The sequence below is a fragment of the Stegastes partitus genome, unplaced genomic scaffold (assembly GCF_000690725.1).
Source record: "Stegastes partitus isolate 25-593 unplaced genomic scaffold, Stegastes_partitus-1.0.2 Scaffold39, whole genome shotgun sequence".
Lineage (NCBI taxonomy): Eukaryota > Metazoa > Chordata > Actinopteri > Pomacentridae > Stegastes > Stegastes partitus.
The window spans coordinates 884,330-906,667 of record NW_007577770.1 but is presented as its reverse complement, the minus strand read 5'-3'; the positions used below and the strand labels follow the sequence as shown (position 1 = coordinate 906,667).

General features: G+C 40.0%; 1 protein-coding gene across 1 annotated transcript; it reads right to left on the bottom strand.

Annotated features, from left to right (window-relative positions):
* Positions 1-5,050: 5,050 nt before the first annotated feature.
* On the bottom strand, positions 5,051-17,947 carry vegfba (vascular endothelial growth factor Ba). Its single transcript, XM_008304187.1, has 8 exons — positions 17,870-17,947; positions 12,980-13,031; positions 12,694-12,890; positions 12,536-12,609; positions 12,410-12,445; positions 8,084-8,167; positions 5,659-5,871; positions 5,051-5,125 (listed from the first exon to the last, which is right to left on the bottom strand). The coding sequence occupies exons 1-8, from the start codon at positions 17,945-17,947 to the stop codon at positions 5,104-5,106; spliced, it is 756 nt and encodes a 251-aa protein (XP_008302409.1). The 3' UTR covers positions 5,051-5,103.
* Positions 17,948-22,338: the final 4,391 nt, after the last annotated feature.

Genomic DNA, 22,338 nt, shown 5'->3' with positions numbered 1-22,338 from the left:
AGGGAACTCAAGACTGTGTTATAAGTACCTGATAAGTGGTATTATATACTCCCTCCTCTGCTTAGATATGGTTATTCCAATTTGACATAAATAACCTTCCTCACTCCATTCAGACCATCGGTCTTTTCTGTCCAAAATGTCAACATTGATGTCTTCAAGGATATCCCTTTTCTTTAGATGTAGGTGGACTGCTGAGTCTTGTCCTGAGGAGCTGGATCTTCTGTGTTGAGCTTGTGGACCTGCTTTTAAGTCTTCCTATATAAAGGTCTGTGCACTCCTCACTTCATTAGATTTCATACGCAATGTTGCTCAGCTTTTGTTTTGGTGTTTGATCCTCAGGTTGAACTAGTTTTGTGTCAGTGTTGCTTGGTCTGAAGAGCACCAGTGTTTTGTATTAAACTGAACTTAAATCAGACAAATGGGCAGTTTTCCTCTATTTATCCGTTGTCAGTTCTCATTGATACAATAAAAATCCTAGAAAAATAAATGGTATCTTGCTGTAACATGTATGTTGTATGGTGGTGATAACATGAGAAACATCTTGTCGTAAAAAGAAACTTTTCATGTCATAACATGATACTGATCTGTTTTTATTTTTTGGGTGTGGCAGCAATACACTGCCAAATCATGGCAGTAAAGTCATCATAAAATTAAAAATACTCAAGTAAGTGCAAGTACCACACATGTACTTGAATAAATTGACAGTATTTTTCCACACAGTGTGGGGCTGCACACCTTTGTACTTGGCCAGCTTCTGACTCAGCAGAACAGACAAGAGGAGGAGAGGGAACAATATTATGTCTCATAACATCGCGTCACATCACATACGCACTTGTTCCCTGTACCCAACTCCCAGGGTGGCACTGTAATCAAAAATGCCTGTTTACCTTTCATTACCGTCAAATGAGCGATTAAAACAAAGAAACAGGGGAGGAGGGGGGGCCGAGGTCACAGCAGAGGAACGTTAGACAAGAACAGAAGGAAAACGAGAGGTTTATATGAAAAATAAGACATTTCCTTTAATAACATCTGTAACATCACGGTTGGATCCTGGTATCATTTTGAATATATTTGACGATGCAGTATACACTTTAATGTGGACATTGAATTGATTAATTGGCATTATATACTAATACAACATAAAACTGCATTGTTTTCTACAAAGACATCATAAAAGGGCACAAATGGTGTAGCAGCAAAAAAAGAGTGTAGTTTTTCTCTATACATAGGCTACAGTAGTACAATGTATTTGCAGAGAAGAGATTCATTGCAAGGTACAGCTAAAGTGAAGTTACAAATACATTTCTAAAGTATGCACTACGTCATACACAAGGTCATGGCAGGATATTAGAGATTATAAAATGTTACATAGTTTAGTAAGGGGTATCTATAGGCTACAGGGCTACCTTAACAGCACAATGTAGACTATGCAGAAACTCTGATGTTTGATGCTCACACAGGATCAGTAATACGTCCAAGCTTGTGATGTTGAAATGACTGGAGGCGTCACTAGAGAACAATACATCTTGGCAGAACTAGCTGTTGGTGCTTTCATTGATCAGAGTTAGTCCTTTAATACAAGAACATTTGGTCACAAGACGTAACAGTTGGAGCCTGAGATGAACCCAGAAGGTTTGTCTCAGAACACTCTTTTAAGTGGAATGTCATCAATATGTCACATATGTCTGTATGAATGGAGTCCCTTAACTCCTTCAGCTTTGTCGTCACCATCCTTTTTTTCTTCCAGTGGACTATTCTACAATATGTGCTTTGTAATCTCAAACACAAGTAAAGTCTGTACTGAGATTAGAGTTTCCCTCTTGGGTTTTCCCAAAACATTTGTTTGCTTCTTCACAAAATGCAATTGTTCCCTATTAATAACAGAAAGTGTATCAGCTCATATGAATTATAAATGCATAAAGAGAAATAGCTACAAGTGAAAAAAGTTAAAGGAATAGTTTTTCAAAATTGTGACGTACACTGCTCTGTTGCTTGGAATTAGTGAAAAGATTGATGGCACTTCCATGTCTGTCCAGTAAATGCATCCACTTGGTAGTCTAGCTTAGCATGAAGACTGGAAACAGGAACAAACTGCTGCTTAACAGCGCCTTTAAAGTTTGCTTGCTAAATCTGGTGAAGTTAAGACATCCAGGGGGAGAATGGAGTATAGATACTGCTGCTTCGCATTAAAAGGAACCAGCTTGTGTGGTTCGGGAATCTGATTAGGATACCTTCTGGTCGCCTTCCTTTAGAGGTGTTCCGGACACTTCCGGCTGGGAGGAGACCCAGAACCTGCTGGAGAGATTACATATCCCATATGGTCTAGGAACCCCTCTGGATGTCTCAGCAGGGGTTGAGAGAGGTTCATCTGGAATGCCCTGCTTTGTCTGCTTCCATCACGATCCAAGTCTGAATCAGTGGGAAAAAAAATAGATTGATGGATGTCTAAAAACCAGAGAGTGAAGTGCTGCTGTATGGAGTTTGCTCCTTCTGGACAAGCTATTCCCCCTTGTTTCCAGTCTTTATGCTAAACTAAGCCAAATGACTGCCAGCTCTAGCTTCATATTTACTGTACAGATTCAACTGCATTGATTTTCTCATCAAACTCTGAAGTTTATCTTCCAAATGTTAAAGTATGGGGGTCAAGAATGGTCACCAGTCGTTGGAAAATACAAAAGCTTTGGAAAACCCTCTCCTGCTCCAGATTATCACACAGTGTCTGGTCTGTACTCAAGAGGACCAGTTCAGCTCTCTTCTCATGAAAAGTTCTTCCCTTCAGAAAACTCCTATAGCTTCCACTAAACCAGTGATATTCACTACAGATCTGCTGCAGCTCCGAGTCTCTGCACTCAAGACTGTGCTTATTGCTAAATGTATCATTTATTCATCTCTTAAAAGAGGCCTGAAATAACACAGAGAACGTAACAATAATGCTCTAATACATGGTCATCATTAATATGTTAAGATATAGAGGTAGTGATTGAAGAATTGATTGACAGTAACACACACTGAACAATGAACTTGAGCATGGAAAAAATAATCTCATCTCAGGATAGTATAAATACAAAGCTTATCAGAGCAACCACTGAAACAAAGCTCTGTTGCTTCAAGGCTGACACATAAATAATTCAGACTGTGGACTGCACGCTGTTTCTGGGTGACTATTCTTCAATCCACAGGATCATGTGAATCCTGGGGGAGAATATGGATATGAATCATGGCGTTTCAAAGCTACTGTTTCTCAGGGAGCCTAAACGTCACTGGTAAAATGTTAGCACAGCACACAGGCTCTGAATGGGTGTCGAAAATGGCTTTAAACTCACCAAACTGCTACTTTGGGTCCTCTGAGCTCTGGCTTTAGCTCGTCACACTGACTGACAAGCTACTCAAGACCTCATCCTTTCTGAAACAGTCACAGTTCAAATGCCTTTTCCCACCCAGCAGCCAAGCAGTCATGAACCAACATGGAGTTAAACCGTGAGATTCAGTCAGAATATAAACAAGTTATGTTCCAAATGAATAATACTCTTCCCATCCTGGCTCTAACATGCAACAACAACTGCCGTGTTTTCCTTTCACTGCACTGGGGACGGCTATTTGCTTGGGTTCTGTGTGCTGCCGACGACACAACCCCTCTGATTGTTTGAATTACACATTATAATGTATAGAGTCTCCCATTTGTGGCCCGTGTGAGCCGTCTCTGTTTAAATTCAATACATTTGGATATTGGTTGAACTGGCCACCCAGCGTGACTCTTTATGCAAACGGATTAAAGATTAACAAAAACAAAACAAAGACACATTCTGCAATATAGAATATCTTTCCAATCAACGTGACAAAATTATAATAAAATATAAAACAGTGGCATGTAATACAATACTTATGAAGACTTTGTAGTAAACTGCAAATAAACAACTGGCATATATTTGCACACTTGGTGTGGCACACACAAAAGCTTATGGCTACCTGCATTCATTTCACATCACGTGTGTGAAAATATGGACGTATGTGTGCTGCAGCAGAGTGTGTGTGTGTGTGTGTGTGTGTGTGTGTGTGTGTGTGTTGTGTCGTCTGTGTTCCTGGTGTAATAAGTGTGAATGTGTGTGAAGCAGTGGACAGCCGCCAGGCCTCATTATTGTCATTCTCCTCACTGCCTAAAAGAGTGGCAAAGAGAGGCAAAGCGGCTCCTTTCAATCGACGAACCGAGGAAAGATGGAGACAAAAGGCCCAAATTAAACAAATGCCGGAAAGCGGCTTGGAGAGCCAGCCTGTGGTCGTGCGCTTTGAATAAGCGAGAACGGCTGCAGGGATAACCCATCTGGGTCTTTCAGTGGGAAGACCACACAGATATACTATTGGTCCACACACTGGGGTGCCAGTTCATGTGCATGTCCCATGTCCTTCTGGTATGTCTCAGTGTGCATGTGTCCACCAATGATCTGTTGCTGTTGTTGTTTAAATCCTCTGCTTAAACATTGGCCTTGACTTAACCCAGGAATCCGTCTCCATACGCAGTTTCCTTGTGAGCCAACAATCACAGCCTCCACTGAAGCGTTCACACATACGACACCTGTGTCAGACTGGTCCACTTCATCCACATTGTCCTTGTATGGTATGATCATTCTCATTTCCACTGTTCTCTTAAGTAGAAACATCTTAGAGTTCAATCTTCAAAACCACAGCAGAGTACATTCACTTCTGAGCTTGTGTTCACAAAATAGATTTTGCCTGGTTATTCCCATGTCTCTCCAAGTTGCCATTTTTCTGCCACTTTCACCCTCCACTCACTGGATGTGTTTTGTGACGCTACATGTCTGTACATGCACGTACATGTGGACTGACAGAAGCTTTGTCACTAAAGCAAGCAGCTGGAAAAACACACGTAGATCTACAGTACTTTAAGGGTGCAATGACGCACTTGTTGCTTTACTAGAGCTCTACTGCAGGTTTGTGTGTGTGTGTGCTTCCACTAATATTTCCTTCAGTTTGAGCTACTGGATGTCCAAGCGTCTGTATGGTCCATGGCACTGATGCTGAGAGTGGGTGATGAATTGACAGGAATTTGGTGGAGAGAAGGTGGTGAAAAGACAGCGGGCAGACATATCAAGTCCTCAGGGCGTCACACCTGGAACAATGAAGAGAGAAAAAATTTAGCTTTGCTAAAATAGTTTTCCGATACCAGAATGATTCTCACATGTATGCTGAATTTTACAATTATGCACACTATGAGTCTGGTGCTTCTTGGCAGATGGTCTTGCCAAACAGGTTGCATTTTCTCCATAAAATATACCCACATTAGCAGCTATTTAGCATCAAGCATTTTGTTAAAAGACACAACATGTGGAATCAAAATGCTGACTCCACAACTTACATATAAACTGCACTACCACATGAATTATAGATGCTCAAGCAAAGCTTTCTTACTGCAATTAACGCTAAAGCGAATGCATCTGTGGTTGTTATAACAGAGGAAAAATGGGAACACACTAGACTGGAGCAAAAGATTCAGTTTAGAGTAGGCACTGGGGCTTCACTGATTGCATTTTACTAAAGTTAAACTCACTAAAGGTGTTGTGTTTTTGTTACATACACGTATCGTTAAAAAAATAATCATGTTTAAGAAACAGAGTTTTATGTTTTGGTTGCACATTGACTGACTTGCATCGGCGAGGGTTGAGCCTCAGGCCCTTCTGGCTGCAGTTCTCAGCTCTGATGGTGCAGCGGCACTGACATGACGTCACATCCAGGGCCCACTTCCTCCCTCTGCAGGGGCGGCAACGAGGCATTGGAGAGGGAGTTGGAGAGAAACTGGTGGTAGGGGGTGATGGAGGAAGAGAGGACGTAACGGGAAGAGAAGGGATAGTATGGGTTCTGGATGGAAGAGGGGTGTACAAACAGTGTGGTTAGCTGAAGAGTTTATTAATTCACTGATTATGAATGTTCTACAGCCAGTGTTGTAGAACATTTCCAGATGTATATTGTCATCCTCAAATCACCTGGCTAATGGCTCATTAACGAAGAAAGACTCACATGCCTTGAGATGTAAATAGTAGTGAAACTACAAGGTCAAGACTGACTTAAGATGTCAACGCTGGGGATTTTTTCTGTAGCGAGATCTTAAGTAAGTAGCTGATAAGTGGTGAAGTAGACATCCTCCTTTGTTTACAGATGGTTGTTCCAGGTCAGCATCGATGACTTTCTTGAATCTTCTCTCAAATTATTTGTTTTCTCTGTCCAGAATGTGAACATTACTGTCCTCAAAGGAGTGTCCCTTGTCCTATAGATGCAGGTGGACGGCTGAGTTTTGTCCCAAGAAGCCAGATTTACTGTATTGTAGCAGGTGCTTGTGGAGTAGTCGTCTCTTATATAGAGATCTGTGCATTTCTTGCTGTATTGGTCTGCATATGTCACATTTTTCAGCTTGAGTGTGAGTGTTTTTAGCGAAGATATAGTGGAGACTTTGTATGGGGAAGGCTAAAAAACTACTTCACATACAATACAAAAAGCAGTAAATCCAGCTCCTCAGGAAAAGACTCAGAAGTCCACCTGGATCTAAGAGATAAGGGGCACTCCTCTGAGAACAGCAATGCTCACATTCTGGACAGAGAAGACAACTTTTCTGACAGAAAAGTCAAGAAAGCCATCCATGTTAAACAGGAACAACCATTTCAAAACAGAGGAGGGGGTTGCATTACCACACATCAGGTATTTATAATGTCGTCTTGGGACTACACTCACCAGAAGTTTTCACCAGCATTAACACCTTGAGTCATCCCTGACCTGGCATTTTGTTACTATTTACAACTCAAGGCATGTGAGGCTTGGGCTGGTAATGGCCCAATAGCCAATGTGAGACTCTCCATCAGTCAGTTAAAACTGGAGAAGCCTCTTGGATTAGAGGTGAAAAATCCTCAAAAACACTTGATATCACTCAGTCAACAAAATTTGGTTTAAAAACCACAAACATCCTCAAAAAGGGTAGCAGGCATCATTATCTGGGGAATTTCAACATTTCAAAACACACCCATTTAGTTTTTGTTGAGATATTTCCGTCTAGACCAAAGCGGAGGACCGGCTGACTGGTTAAAAATGAAATGCAAGGATTGTTTGAACAGTGCCAGACTGAAACAAACCCACACAATGCAGTGTGTGGGAGATGTGTGACTAATGTGGGATACTGTGTCCTTAGCTGCTGACAAACTTTCTTTTTCTTTCTGTCCGTCTGTCTCTCTGTCTGTTACCATGGCTATGTTCACATAGTTGCCTATGAGGCTTTCAGTTTCTCCTCTAGCCGCCCTGCACTTTCCCTCTCTGAGGTCTGAGTCTGAGAAAGTTGCCTACGTCAGTCGGTCCATTAACTGGAGCTGGTTCTGCCTCAGTCTTCCCGGGAGGCTGGCGGTTTTAATGAAGTTACTTAATGAGGCAGAGAGGGACCATCTTTGTTCACATCCCGATGACCACGCCTGCCGCTGGCATGGACGGAGGAGGTGGCATTTAGGAGCAAATTACACAGATTTCACCCCTGCCAGAGTCTGAATAAAGCCTGTTCTGAGTGATGGATGGGTGCTGAGGGACATCACACCCAAACCAAGCCACCTCCGGCCCCCTGAGGCCCAGAAATGACTGACAGCAAAGCGAAGGGGAAGCAGATTAAAAAAGAGTGGAGAGGAAAAGAACACTAACTTATCCTTCACGGCTCAGGACTTATGGAGATCAGGTTCCATGTAGTTCCATATTTTTATTACTGAGATGAGAATGATATAACATGTCCTAATGACAGTCAACATTAACTAACTACTGGCTAAACAGTGTCTTGATTGCTGTGATTATTGAGTTTACTGGTGGATTACTGCATTTGTGCGTCTGTGTGTGTATTTGTGTGAGACCTTGACTGCTGTGGCTGTAAAACAAATTGTCCTTCAGTAATATTGTAGACCAGATAACCCAGTTTTCCCCTAATCTAAACATTCAGTCTGAGGCTGTGAGTATCTGGACAACACTGACTAACACAAGTAAAAACTTAAACTCAAGGCTTCGAACAAGCTTAAAAAAATCAAATGCGTGTACTGAAAATTCAACCTACGCAGGTCTGACAGCTCCAGTCGCCCTCTGTTTGGACTTTCCCCTCTCCCTTTTTTTTTCTTTTCTTGCTGGCTTCAGATGGGACCTGAGAAAATCCAGGAGACAAAATGTTACACACATGATCAGGAGTTGTGCCATGCAAAACACTGTTTTAAGTTCTGATATCTGATATCTATATGTGATACTCCTGAGTGAGTATATTGAATACATTCTTAGATGGACCAAATAAACTGCATACTGCAGAGAGAATTTTCAAAGTTTTGTATGATTTAGGTAAAGCTTTCATATGACTAAGTCTACTAGGATTTAGCTTCTGAGATTTTAGAAATTTGACTTCTTTGTTAAATAAAAAAGGGGTTTGCACACCAGAGTCAGAAACTTTAAAAAAAATAAAAAAAAATCTCAACCCTAATTCCAGTATATTTCGGCTTAAGATGTTATTTTAAAAAAAAACAAAAAAAACCCAACATATCAGAACACTATAAGAAACATTCCTTGTATAACACATTTAAAACATTATCCACCATTTTACTTCACGTGTGATGTTATAAACCTTTTTCAGACATGGTATATGTAACATTGCTGGCTTCATCAATCTGTTATAATACAGATTTCTTTCACTCACATATAGGTCACTTTTCAGATTCATTCAGACACATCCAACACAGTTACGCAGAGAGCCTTGGTACTTGCAATATTTGTTGTAGACGCAAGACTGGACAGCGTGTTGTTATGTAACTAGTCATTTTCTGTATCTTATAAACAGTGACTCTGTGTATGACGTAAAGTACATAGTGTGAGCTGCCGCTAGATTCTGATTTATCCTGTCTCCATGTTGGGGATCGTTTGTAATTATAAGTAGGCTAACTCATTAAGTTATCGTTGTTATGTATTGTGTGTAAATGAGTACAGCTGTCTTTGGAGACGCTCATATGGCGCCTGCTGCTGCCTGATGTTGCAGGTATGTAATAAACTGATAGAAAAAACACTTATAAACAGCTGGAAATTTTTTTTTTTTTCCCCAGACTTCAGTTTGTAACAGTTATTCTGCTAAGAAAATGAGAAAGGTGTCTTTTGTGGTCTCTGTGATGTTTTTGTACCAAAATTACTGTTGAACTGTGGAAAAAGCTGCTTTTCCCAAAACACTTTTGTGTGTGTGTGAACCGATCTGTGAAAGTCTGGCGTCGTTCAGTTCAGACTTGTTCTGCGTTGAAAGTAATACAGAAATGTTACTGGGTCGGACCCAGTCCAGTAATAAATGTTCTTGTTTTTCCCAAGGACAGTTATTACTACACTGATTGAGTAAATGAAAATTAAAGAAGGATGGACTTATCAATGAACAAAACAGTACAATGAACATTTGATTACTATTCCCATTACATGACACAAAGAAGAGAAACACCAACATCAGTACAGAGGACCAGTTATCAGGGGAGAGGAAGTCAGTGTCTCCAAAAATGGAGAAAATGTCACTATTTAGCTTTGAACTTTTATTTACTTTTTTATTTCTATTATTTTGAGCACCAAGCCTGTTTTACTTTAATGCATGCTCTATATAACAAAGTGCATCTACAGCTCTAGTGGTAGTGTTTCAACCTTTAACTTGATCGTCTCTGCTGTCCTAAACTGTATCCAGTTATTGGGACAGTGTGTACCAGTCTAGCTCTAACATTATTAACAGACTGCTGCTGTTGCTGCTGCTGCTGTTGTTTTTGGAGCTCTAATTTACTATTATGGATGCGTGACTTTGCTCCGTCAGTCTGTGAGAGAGCACATGGCAGGGGAGATAAAATCATCACTATGGTGACAACAGGATGCGGTCGGTCCCAGGGGATGCTGGGAGAGAGTCACACAGATGCTAACTCACTGAGACACACACACACACACACACACACACACACACACACATGCCCTCATATAATAACACTCATTTGTATGAACGCAAAGAGTATGTATGCATGCAAAGAACATGTGCAAATGTTGGAAAACGTCACACAGTCATGCACATGACCTTTAACTGAAGGGGAAAAAACTGTATACACGCATACGTTGGAATCCTTTATTTATGTGCACATCCTAACAGGAAGCTGGGGACATAAACATTAAAGATGCAATCATATGATTGTGTGGTTGGACCTGCCAGTATGAGGCACACAAACAAACACCAGGGATGCAGCAGAAATGTTGCTTTCACAGTGTACAGCTGTCAGTTCCAGATGACACTCAACAAAACCTCAACAGCAGGTCTTCTACATGCTGAACAGGAAAGTTTCTTTACTATGTTTTTGTCAATGCAGAAGAAATTTGAAGAGATAAGGTCAAGCTGCAGAAATGTCAAACGTGCTTCCCTTGAGATCAATAAATAGAGAAGAATTTATCAAATGAATTTGCAGTATCCTGTTGAGGCGGCGCTCTAAGATCCACAACATGTAACTAGAATGTCCCTGTATTGTTTCCACCTTTCCTACATTATTTTTTATATGTCCTGCCTGATGTATTAAATGCACTTTACAGTCTGCTGCAGAAGAGCAAAATAAAGGTTCCCTGGGAAGTTTGTGACCTTTAATAGTGCTATGGATCAACTAGAAGTCAATGAACGCACATGTACTTTCAGATGAAGTAATAGACTGTCCTACCAGTAGTTTCTCTTTTATTGATCTACAGGTGGTGATAATAAGCCATGATAAAAAGTAAGGGTCAATACAGGATACAGGAAATAGTTAGTTACAAACTGGGCTGTAGCACTGTGTCAGTGTGATTATTCCTGGGGTGTGTCAAGCACAGTGGACGGACACAGGATTTCAGGAGAATTTGGAATTTCCCCCTGTGTTGGGGCACCGTCAATGAAAGCATGTATATGTCAAAGCACCTCCAAAGTCCGGCAGGGATGACTTACACTTTTTAATGCTGAATTCTATATGTGTGGATGTGGAGAATCTCTTTGCACAGTCTCTTCTCAGTACAAGCATCAATTTTAGGAATACTCTTTTTCCTCAAGCATAAGCGGATGACTATATTAACGTCATGCATTGTGGACTTTGGAAAGCATGAATTGGCACAAACATACCAACACGGGCAGGGGAGGAGAAGACTGCAAGCTAGCAAACATTGATGTAAATATTTCAAATGGTGGTCCATCGATATGGGAATTTCAATGGTCAGTACCGATATGTAATGCTGATATCATGTCTTGTTTATTTGTATCTGACAAATTACTGCAAGTTAATGATGAGATACAAGTTGAATTTAATGCTTACATTGTCTGCGATGTCATTGTCTAAGTTTAACGAAGTGACTTCTATCTCTCACTGTGTTTCTCCTTCTCTCTCCTGCTCAGTGTGATACATTTCTAGTTTTTCCTCTGCCTCCTTTAAGCAACAATGTTTGCTACAAACGTAGTTTATTGTCAGCATTGGATGCGAGGCTTACAGAATCGGAAGCGTGACTCTGCACAATGGGAAACACCTCATTAGCTGAAGAGGCAAGTCGGTCCCCATCCACTGGGGCAGACGACCCAATGTAGCCCCTGTTAGCAGCCACCTGGTAAGCAGCCAATAGCAATTAACTCAAAATGACATTTAATTGGCTAGATTAATTGCCTGACTGATTAATTAGTCTATGAATATGCAAAACGCATTTTTGGGGGGTACCATTAAATGTAAACATTTCGACTTTTGTTTGTTTATAAGAAAAGCCCACAAGATACCTTTACCAGCCTAAGCTAATCAGCATCCTGCTAGATTTTACTGGGTATTGCTGGTTTTGCTGTTAAATGCAGCAAGAGGTGCAAGCACGTTGATTTTTCTCTATGTGCTATTATAAGTATATCTTACACATTAAACACTGAGATGTTTCATGGACTGACATGACTCAGATGATATGAATTTGATAATCTGTTGCACTGTAAAAGCTGAGTTATTTGCCAGAGATGCTGGACTTGTGCAGTAAGGAAGAGCTTTAATATCAACCCACATGGCAAACGATTTGGAATTAATGATTAATTAAAGCATGCTGGCCTTGTATAATGAATATGAAGACAAGTAGCTGATGCATGTAACCTTGTTCAAACAGTAATAAGCCACTTATGGCTACTTGCGTTTCATCAAAAAGAGCTGTTTTTGATCAAAGTGCCAGTTTGACTACTGTCTGTTCATTATTAGCATCATTAGTATAATTTTAAGCACATCATCAGCGCAGAGGTAGAACCTGGCCTGATAGACAGGGTTTATAATGTCATCAAAAAAGTTGGAAAAGCTCACTAACACACAAACAACAGGAAGAATGAACTCCAGAAATATAGAGAGAAAAGAATTGATGAATATTTTACCTTGCAGTAGGCGTTGGCTGGAATTGTTCTTTTAACCTGCAAGTATAAATGCGCAGTGAGGTCAATGACCAACAAGTACACCGTGCAACCCTACCTTTGTGTATAGAGAGTGCGTTTTTTTATTACCTGCACTCACACTGGCTGTGCTCGATGAAGGGCAGCTCGATGAGCTCATGTTTCATGAAGGACGTTCTCATCAGCTACACACAGATCAGAAGAAAATCATTCAACTTTATCATCTGCGAGAGCAGATAGGGATTTTGCATGTGTGCGTGGGAGTGTACCTCCATGGTGAGTGTGTGTGTGAGCGAGGGCACACACTCCAAGGCCTCGTCCGCACAGCAGCCGCCACATCGCCTCAAGGACACGCAGGACGGGACGAAGAGATGGTGGATCTCGCCCGGCAACTCCCGCCAAACCTCCACCAATGTGTCCCGAGGCTCACAACCGCTCCGAGAATAAACCTCCAACCACCGTCGCACTGGTGGAGAGACGCAGACAGATAATGTGTTTCGATTTCACTCTTTCAGCTTCATGATGTGAAAGTGTTCGTAGAAAGATGGAGTGTACCTTCTCTGCCTTCCCTGGATTTGGGGGAGTCTGCTGGCCGCCAGTGAGCGAGCTGGACAGAGAAATACAAGTAATGAAAATTCATGTGAAAAGCCTGTTTCAATAAGTTCAGAGCTCAACTTGACCTGTTAAAGAGGATTTAGCGCTGCATGCTAGAGTGGTTTAATTTCAGATTAGTAAAAACAGAGAAATCAGCAAAAAGGCAGGTAAACTAGGTCATTTGTAGGTTTTCATCAAAGAAAAACAATAAGTTTCTTTAACTAAAATATCCTCATATATGCTCTAGTAATTTCACAGTGAATCTGAGCGATATATAATCATGTCAGTCATGCAGAGACCAAACTAAAAGCCTGGTTTTCTGGATTTATTTAATCCTCTGAACCCCAAAACCTGCTAGTGTCTGAAAAGAATCTGAAATCATGAATGACTCAGCTGAGACCAACAGTCACATGAAGCTCGTACAAGACAAATGTGGAAACAAATTAAAAATGTAAGTCATAAAAATATCAATAGCAAGTAGAGTCACCATTTTTTTTCCATTGGTAATGCATATTGGTAATGCCTGTGGGCACTTGGAGAAATGTTGTACATGTTGATTCCAGGTTGTTGTTTTTTCATTTTTGTAAAATAAATAAAGAACTTTAACTTTAGTTTTTTCTCTTTTTTATGATTTATGGCATTATAAGTACATCAAACTGCCCAAAAGGTATTTTGAGTTACCTATTTCTTCAAGTCATAGTTGTGCTTTTTCCATGCAGGTGCAGGGCTTTATGTAGCAGTGAAAAACGAGGCAAGGGTGAGTAAAAATGTGACTGGAGCAGAAAAACCTCAGCGACTGCTTGAGGTTTAGACAGTTAAATCCCAATGTAACTGTCAAATGAAGCCAAAATATAACAGTGTTTCTCAACAAGAACATGAAAAATACAAAAGAACAAAAAAAAGGAAATAAAAAGTCAAATGTAATACAAAAAAGTATGTAAGGACACGAAGGAAACCCGACAAGATTTGTTCCAGATTGCCTGCATATGCTAAAAGGCTTGAGCTTCAATGTTTACAGTTTGTTATATATCAGTTTTACAAAGGTGTTCAATAAGATAACAGTTCATATTTTGGCTGTTATTGATCAAAACTCCTAAACTCTTTCTTGAGTAAACCATTACAGGGCTGTAATCTGCCTTTTGAGCTATTGTCTGCAGCCTCCTGTTTGAAACTGTTGTAAAAGGCTTCAGGAGCAGATCAAAGTGTTTCCTGTTAATGAACACCACAATATTTCACACCTGGCATCTGAACATGACAAGCTCAATAAAGTGAGGAGGTAAATATCTGGAAGAAAGTGAAACCTCTGAACTTTGATACTCAGATATGCTTGCAAGACTGTAAAAGCAGGCCAGCAGTGACACTGAGAACTCAAACTATTCTCTTTTTAAGGCCTGTTGTAAAGCATTTTCTGCACAGGTGAGGTCTGTCAGTATTTGGAATATATGTATATATGTATATAATATATATATATATAATATAGTATATGTATGTAATATATGAATGTATGTATATGGAACTGAATTCAACCCTTTATAATCATATTTCAACCACAACTTCACCTCCATGAGAGAGGGAGCTGCTGAATTTTTGAACGAGTTGCACCCGTTACCTTTGTCCTGAAGCCTTTCACCTGATTTGAAACACTTTCAGCAGGCACACAGTTGTAGACAGTGAGTGTCTGCCGCTGGATTTCTCAGCAAATATTACTTTTTAGGAAAATGATGGTTTACTTTGACATGAATATTAGTCCAATATTTTGTCTATGATTCTTATCTACTTTTGTTTTTTGTTTTTTTTAATCTCACCTCCTGTTACCCATTTCTTCTAGCTAAAGGAAGGTGGAAGTACATATACTTGAGTATTTCTATTTTCTGCAAATTTACACTTATACTCACCCACATTCCTAGGGTGAATATTGTACTTTTTGCTCCATTACATTTATTTATAGATATAGCTACTTTGCAGATTAACATTTTGCGTTCAAAAACATCAATAACTGTATTAAAAAAAACACCATGTGCTATTAAACATTACATCTGTGCTTTCCAGGCTGTTTGGCTTGTGATAACTTAAAAACATAAAAAATAAAATAAAAAAGGAGTGTCTCTTTGGGGCTCATAAGAAATGTTTCGCTATGACCCCTTGCAGGGACCTAAAACCTAGGTTGGAAACCACTGGACTGAGCAGCTTTAACAATAAAAGCATACACATGTTAATAAGCTAATAATCTGACATTTAACAATGTATCCGTCACAGGGGCAGAACAAGTACTTTTGCTCAAGAGGAATATAGAAAGCGGGACTTTTACTTGTAATGGAGTATTTTCACAATGTCGTAACTGTACTTTTACTTGAGTAAAAGATTTAAATACTTTTTTCACTATTGAAAAACACACAGAAGGATAAACTGAATTTTACAGCACTATGTTTGGGCCTTTGAAGACCAAGGCCATTTGTAAGGGAATGTAGACTTTGTCCAGTTGCCCCCCCGTTAACTGTTCCACCCCCTTCTACACACACACTCACACAAGTCTGGCTCACATTGATTGAACAACACTGAGTTAAGCTGGGACTGAAGCCATTTTGTGACTGGTATGGGCTGAAGTGTGTCGTCTCTGTATCAGTCTTTGAGACAAGTCTAAGATTAACTCTTTTTGGCAGCCATATCTACGCACACACACACACACACACACACACACACACACACGCTCCTGAGTGCCAGCCCAAAGCCATCTGCACTGGCATTGCTATCTGTCTACTGTCTAACCATTCTAACTTCCAGCCACTCCCAGAGCACACAGTACAGATGGGCCATGTGTGTGAAGAAGATACTGGCCTACATCACTACTGGAGGAAAAAGATGACCCCTTTTTCAAAGAAGCTGTCAGTAAACCATACAGCATGAAAGCAGAAATTACTGGGTGTGAGACACAGCCGTGAGCAGGTGAGGAGGCTTTCTGGTGCACGTTGCTGTGAGCCATGTATTGTCTAGGATGATGAATCACTAAAACATACAGTCTACAGCAGCACAGAGTCAGGGCTGGATCCCACATCACTTCAGAGAACTGCCTGTTCCTGATAGAAGTCTCCAGACATAAATAAAAAACCAGCACATGCAGGTCTCTCCATATGTATGTGTGTGTGGAGAGTGGAAAGTCATATTGAGGACTGTCAGTCAGTGCGATCAACATTTCTTATAAATGATAACTCTTGCATTATGCAATACAAAACATTAGTTTGATAAAGACTAATATAGTATTTATTAGTATATAATATCCTTACAGTTGAAATGATTAGTTAATTCATCAATTTATCTCAAATGACAGAGATTAACTGCTAATATTTCAACTGATTGTTCATCAGCGTTTATCAATCAAAAATATAGATCAGTCTCTAATTTCTGCAAATTGAAAGTGGGGTTTTGTTTATTTGCTTTAAGTCACTGAACTGAAGGCCTCTCCATGGGCTCTGAAAAATTGCAAAGGGCTTATTTGTACTATTTTCAGACATTAACATATACATCAACTGAGCTATCAATAAAAATAATACACATATCAACTGATAATTGAAATAATGGTTAGTTGCATTTCAAAATGACATTAATAATATTGAACAAATAGTCTACTCAGACTTTAGACATGAATTGTGAGATACTAATAACTTGTTTGTATTTTTAACTAGCTCTCAGTATGGCAGTTGAAATGCACTGGTGGTGCAATTTAATGACTTGAGGAATACTTTCCCACCATTGTGGGAAATAATTTCATTAGATTTCTTACCCAGACTTAAATGAGAAGCTTGTGACCGTTTAATAAATTTGAAGCTAACTTGTTAGCTTAGCCTAGCACCAGGACTGGAAAACAGTTAGCCAGCTAGGCTCTTCAACAGCTAAAATTCCACCAACCAGTGTCTCTGAAGTTTATTAAATAGTTAACTAATAATGTTGTTATTCATAATTAGTTTATCTAGTGAAAACATTAGTATAACATGATGAAGGGTACTTTTTCCTAGCCGAACCGGTTGCTAGGCAACTAGCGGAGAATCCAGGAAGTTAGCAGACTGAGCCAAAATTGTCATTCTTCTTCTTCGTTTATTCCACAAATTAAAATAAGACTAAATATGTTAGCTCGCTGCTTTTGTGGTGCTATTAGGCATGTTTGTTACCTTTAGCCAGGGCCAAGTTGACTTAGCCGTTCGATTTGTTCTCAGTCTAAACTAACCTAAGCTAACATCAGCGGCATGATCCTATTTAACTCCAAATATGAACGCAAAGAAGCTTACTTCCCAAAATATCAAACTAATTCTTTAATACTGACGTTGTCGATGAATGGACGCCTCTACTACGGATTCTGCAGCCCCTTTCACTAAAAGGTATGGAGTTTAACAGTAAATTTCGTAAATGAAAAGCTAGCTAAAAGAGATCAAGCAAGCGCTATGCTGGAGGGGGATTTTCCACGAACTGGCAACTCAATAATCGTCGTGATGAAGCTGTAACAGGCAAACACTATAACTCATCACACTTTATAATGCTGCCTTTTATAAAACATCACTTAATTATGACAGTAAAAGGAGTCAGGAAAGGATAACGCCACTGTAAAGTAATTACTGAGAAGCACAGATAAACTCCTGCAGGATTATATTGTGTTTTTCTGTGACAGGTGTCATTGACCTCGGGGATAACTTCCACAAAGCTACAACCTCCCACCACACCAAATTCATACAAAAAAAAAAAAAGCCTAGTGTGCAAATAAAGGGAGTAAGCTTGAAATGAATTACAGAGGCTCCATGCTGGTGGCCGGTGGAGCAGCTCACACATGCAGGGTTTGAGGTCAGATGGTCCATACATACATACCTTGGCATGGGACGTCGGTATTCTGGTGAGCAGCAGGAATTGAAACATTCCTAGAATAACTTGAAGCATAATCCCCATTGTGCAGGAGTCCAAGGGGCACGCAAAAAATATTTTTGGACCAATCCAAAAAAGAAAAAAGAAGGTTGCTTGTCCTCCCTCCTTTTGCTTCTGTGTCCGATTAGAGACGCAGAAATCCCGCTTTCATTCTCCAGTCTCCTTTCCCTGCAATGCCTCCCAGGGTGGCATCCTCATTGTAGGAATAAAAACTTTATTTTGTTGCATTTGTGCTTAAATTCTAGTCTAAACTACACCAGGAGTCAGTGCCCAGCCTACACGCTATCTGATAGTTATATTCTTTTAATTAGTGAGACACTGGAGAAAGCCAAAAATAACCCTCCCTAAAGACAAAATGTGCCTTTCTTATATTATTTAATATCTATCCCAAAAAATCGTTGCCTTTTTTCTTGAAACTTGTCTGAACTTTCAAGTGATGTCTCCTTGTATTTATTTTGGGTACCGTCAGTCTGTTGGTTCTGATCCAAAGACACCGGTCTGGGGGGTCCGGGGTGGCGTGATCATTCAGATTCCCGCTGAAACGTGATGCGATCATAAAATCCGCCTGTGTGGCTGGAAGAAATCACACCATCCAGCTATAGGACGTTCATCCAGTAAAAGATCCGACGCTTTGGCCCGACGTGCAGAGGGACAGTGCCGCATATTCCTCTCCCCGGCTCGGTCACAGTCTCTCCACACTGTCGCTCCCTCTGAAAATGTGACGTTTCCCCTCCAGACGCATCTCCGGTTTTTTTTTTCTTTTTTCTCTTTTTTTTTTCTAGCCCCTTATAAATAAACCTAGAATATCGTCCTCCACTGACACGGCAGTGCAGCTACAACAGAGTAGCAGATCAGTCCGCTCACAGACACGGGCACGTCTGGGAAGGTAGCAGTCCTCATTTGTTGTTGTGATCGGTTTCCTCATTTCCTTTGCCCTTGGGACGCACGCAGCGTAACCATTGCGCTGCCAACTTTTTCCAAACGGGACAGACGCACCGCATACAGGTGCAGCGGCTCTGCTGTTGGAGCCACAGCGGGGGTCTGGGGGGCCTCCAAGGGCCGCCTTGCAAGTGGGGAGCCTGGTTGTAGCTTCCACTGAGGACACCGAGGTCATGTCACTGGTGTATTTATTTATCCACCTTTTCATTTGGCAGGTTGTTGTTACCCAAATAATCAATCCATGTTGGGTATTTAAATATGAATAAAGAGCTGTAACATGAGGTGGGTGCTGAATAATGACTAAGTCGTTTCATAAAGAGAAGTGTAAGTGGTTTTCTTACTTCTTGTTGATAGAAAACTTGGGTTTGGCTGTCCACTTATCAGTTAGACAAAACAAGCAAGTTAAGATGTCACCTTGAAGATTGTGATGGGGATTTCTTCCTATTTTCTGACAACAATGAGCAGATTCATCAACAAAGCAAAAGCTGATGTTTGCAGCCATATGAACATATTTACTTTTTTTTATTTTTTTTGCTGAACAAAAAGTTTTCACCTACCCAGATTTGATTTGTATTCTTAGTACTTTAAACACTCGTTGGATAACACCATATTTTGGGGGCTTCATAATTTTCCAATAATTTTCCTATTTAATGAATAGCTTCCTACAAATGTTTCCTGGAATAAATAGTTTTCAACTAATTATTGGAAAAATAAAAAGCTGAATTGGTAGACTTTGAAACACTAAATGCCAATGAATGGTAGAAAGTCTTGAGAGAAAAAAAAGACACATTTCTCTGCAGTAAAGCAAACAATTCAACATATGTAGAGAATAAAGGTTGAGAAGATTCATAAACATTTACTTTAGTTTAAACTGAGCAGTATTTTTAAAAGCAACTCCTCTGGAAATCAGCCAGTCAACACAACAAACAAAAGTTTGTCCAAGTGGGTCACACTGTTTAGAAGGATACTTTTACCTTTCATAGGGGGAAAAACACAGGTGTTACTGGTAACATTAAAAATGGCTCTGTTCTGTTTAAATGTCACAGTAAGGCTGTGTCCCATTTATCTCTCTGAGTCAAAGCTGGAAATGACCTCACACCAGAGACGTGACCATACATTATGTGGTAATTTGTGCATGCAAACACCGTAGGAACATCCACAGATAGAGGCTGGACAGTACTGAGTATACGACTGCTTTCACTATTTTTCATGCACTTAGCAGCCATCTTGGTTTTTGAGACCTAGGTTAGTGATGTTCTCCTGACTTTCAAAGTGAGAAATCCTGAATAAGTCTGTAACTGGACTTTCATCTAGAAGACTGGGGCTCACGTTCATGGGGGATCAATATTCCTAAAATTAGCGTATTCATTTGTCGTTTAGTCTCACTTTAGGAAAATACTACGACCTATTTGCCACATGTCTGAAGATTCTCCTCCATATTCTGGGTTATCAGGGTGACAAGTCCCGCCCCACCTAATATATGATTGGTTGACTGAAAATGAGTGACAGTAAAGTCATAACATAAATTACAGAGACAATTTGGTTGGAAATTTATCTGTGATGCATCACAAAATAACATAATCAAGCAGAAAATATGTGTCTCTCAAACTATAACTGAGAATGCAGTTGAGCTGTAGGGGGCACTTCAGCTGAAGTTTCTAACTGGGAGCTCCGATTTCCCAGTGCAACTGGAACACATGATTGATGAAAGTTAGAATTTGGACCTCAAAATAACATAATTTTGAACATCTGCATGTTCAGTGTACAAAGTGTGGGGGACAAAAAAACATATCTGCCTCCAGGTTTGTTTTGTTGCTTTTCTCCAAACAACAGACGCTCATCCACAAATATGTAGTTCATTGAACTAAAGAAACTGAAGAGCAAAATAAGTCCAAAAGGTACATTGTCTGATGTTTTAGACATTAAAGCCATTAAAAGTAGAGAAGCTATATTTACGTACCCTTTACTGTGTTGGCTGCCGTTCTGGTTTGGGGTTGAGAAACATTGTCTGAGTTACCAGAAAGGAAATACAACTTCTGAGGGTGTTTTCTCAGATTTTTCTTCATTAGAAACTCTTAGTTCTGAGTTGCCACTGAAAGCAGCATTACTCATGAACAGTGACGCTGAAACTGAAACAGCTAAATGGAATTCAACCATTGTTACATTTGGTATTTACACCTTTTCTGTCCAAATAATTGCTTAAAAAAAAAAAAGACAGAAATGAAATGAACCTTCTGATGTGAGGCGGTGGGTGGTCAATTAGGTGCTGGAGAGACTTTCTTGCGTCCTACCTACGGCCCTGGTGGAAAAAATATTGTGTTTGTATTCTTTTAAACAATCCAATGGTGAACACAGAGCCAAACGGTGCAGTCTGGACTGTTTCATCTCCTCCTGTCAACTTACTCAGTAAAAAAATAAAAAATCCTCTCAGACGTTTTTTTGGGACTGAATCAAGTCAGATAAGGCTGTGCAAGTCTGAGGGTCAGTTTGTTACTGAACAAGTCAATGATTTATGTATTATACAACCTTCTATTGTTTTCCAAAGAATTAATCAGAGGACAGGCATGCCAAGAGTATCATTTCAGTGCATGATTTGACACAGTTTTTCTCAGCAGTGCATTAAGCTGAAGATAAAAGTCAATTAAAACAGTATTTATAGCCGGCTTTCCTGTTTGGCAGCAAACTCTCCAACAAGCCTCGTCTTACATCAGTATGTGTGTGTGTGTGGAGGCACGCCGACACCAGAATCTCAGTCATTATGGTGTGTTTGGGTTATGACAGGGCACTCACACGCCACATGAGGGTGAGGGTGTCTGTAAGCTATGCGGGGACATAGTATGTTATCTCCTGCTGACGTCTCAGGGCAGGGGCCGCTGGTGACAAGAAGACAGAGAGGGGAAAAGGGTAATATCTTTTCTTACAACACAGTAGTTGTGGGATTTCACAAGTTCAGCTTATACTTGTGCATTATTCTTTCAATTATTTTTAAAACCAGACCTCAGATTTATGAGGTCAAAAGTAAACAGATGTTGTGTATCCTGGATGATCTTAAGAAAAGTTTCATAACCAAATAACTGAGCTTTCCTGTGAATATAAAGATAAAAACATGACTGAATGTGCTTAATACATTACAAATACACAATTAGAGGTTTCAAGAAGTTCAAACTCATGTTCATGTTCATGTTTATTCTAACCACTCACATAATGGAAAATGGAAAAAAGTTCTGAATTCTGACACCAGGTAGATCAATAATTAGCTAATTATGGTGCTGGCTCTTCTGTGAAGTTGCTCATTAAAATGTAACAGTACAGCTGGATGTCTAAGCTTCTTTTTAACCACTGACACCGCTTTACTATGGAAAGAGATCAGTAAAATGGTATGAAACAAGGAATGTGCAATTTTTCAACTGCAGTGTCTTAAAAACAGAAATAAAACATGTGTGAATGAGAGACAAAGCAAACAGGGAGTAAAGACC

Bases quoted from the DNA above. Each gene is read 5' to 3' on its own strand.
- vegfba (XM_008304187.1), bottom strand. From the start codon at position 17,947: ATGGGGATTATGCTTCAAGTTATTCTAGGAATGTTTCAATTCCTGCTG. The intron at 12,446-12,535 runs GTAATAAAAAAA...TTATACTTGCAG, and splicing joins CACAGCCAGTGTGAGTGCAG to GTTAAAAGAACAATTCCAGC. The intron at 8,168-12,409 runs GTAAAATATTCA...GGATTTTCTCAG, and splicing joins CAGCCAACGCCTACTGCAAG to GTCCCATCTGAAGCCAGCAA.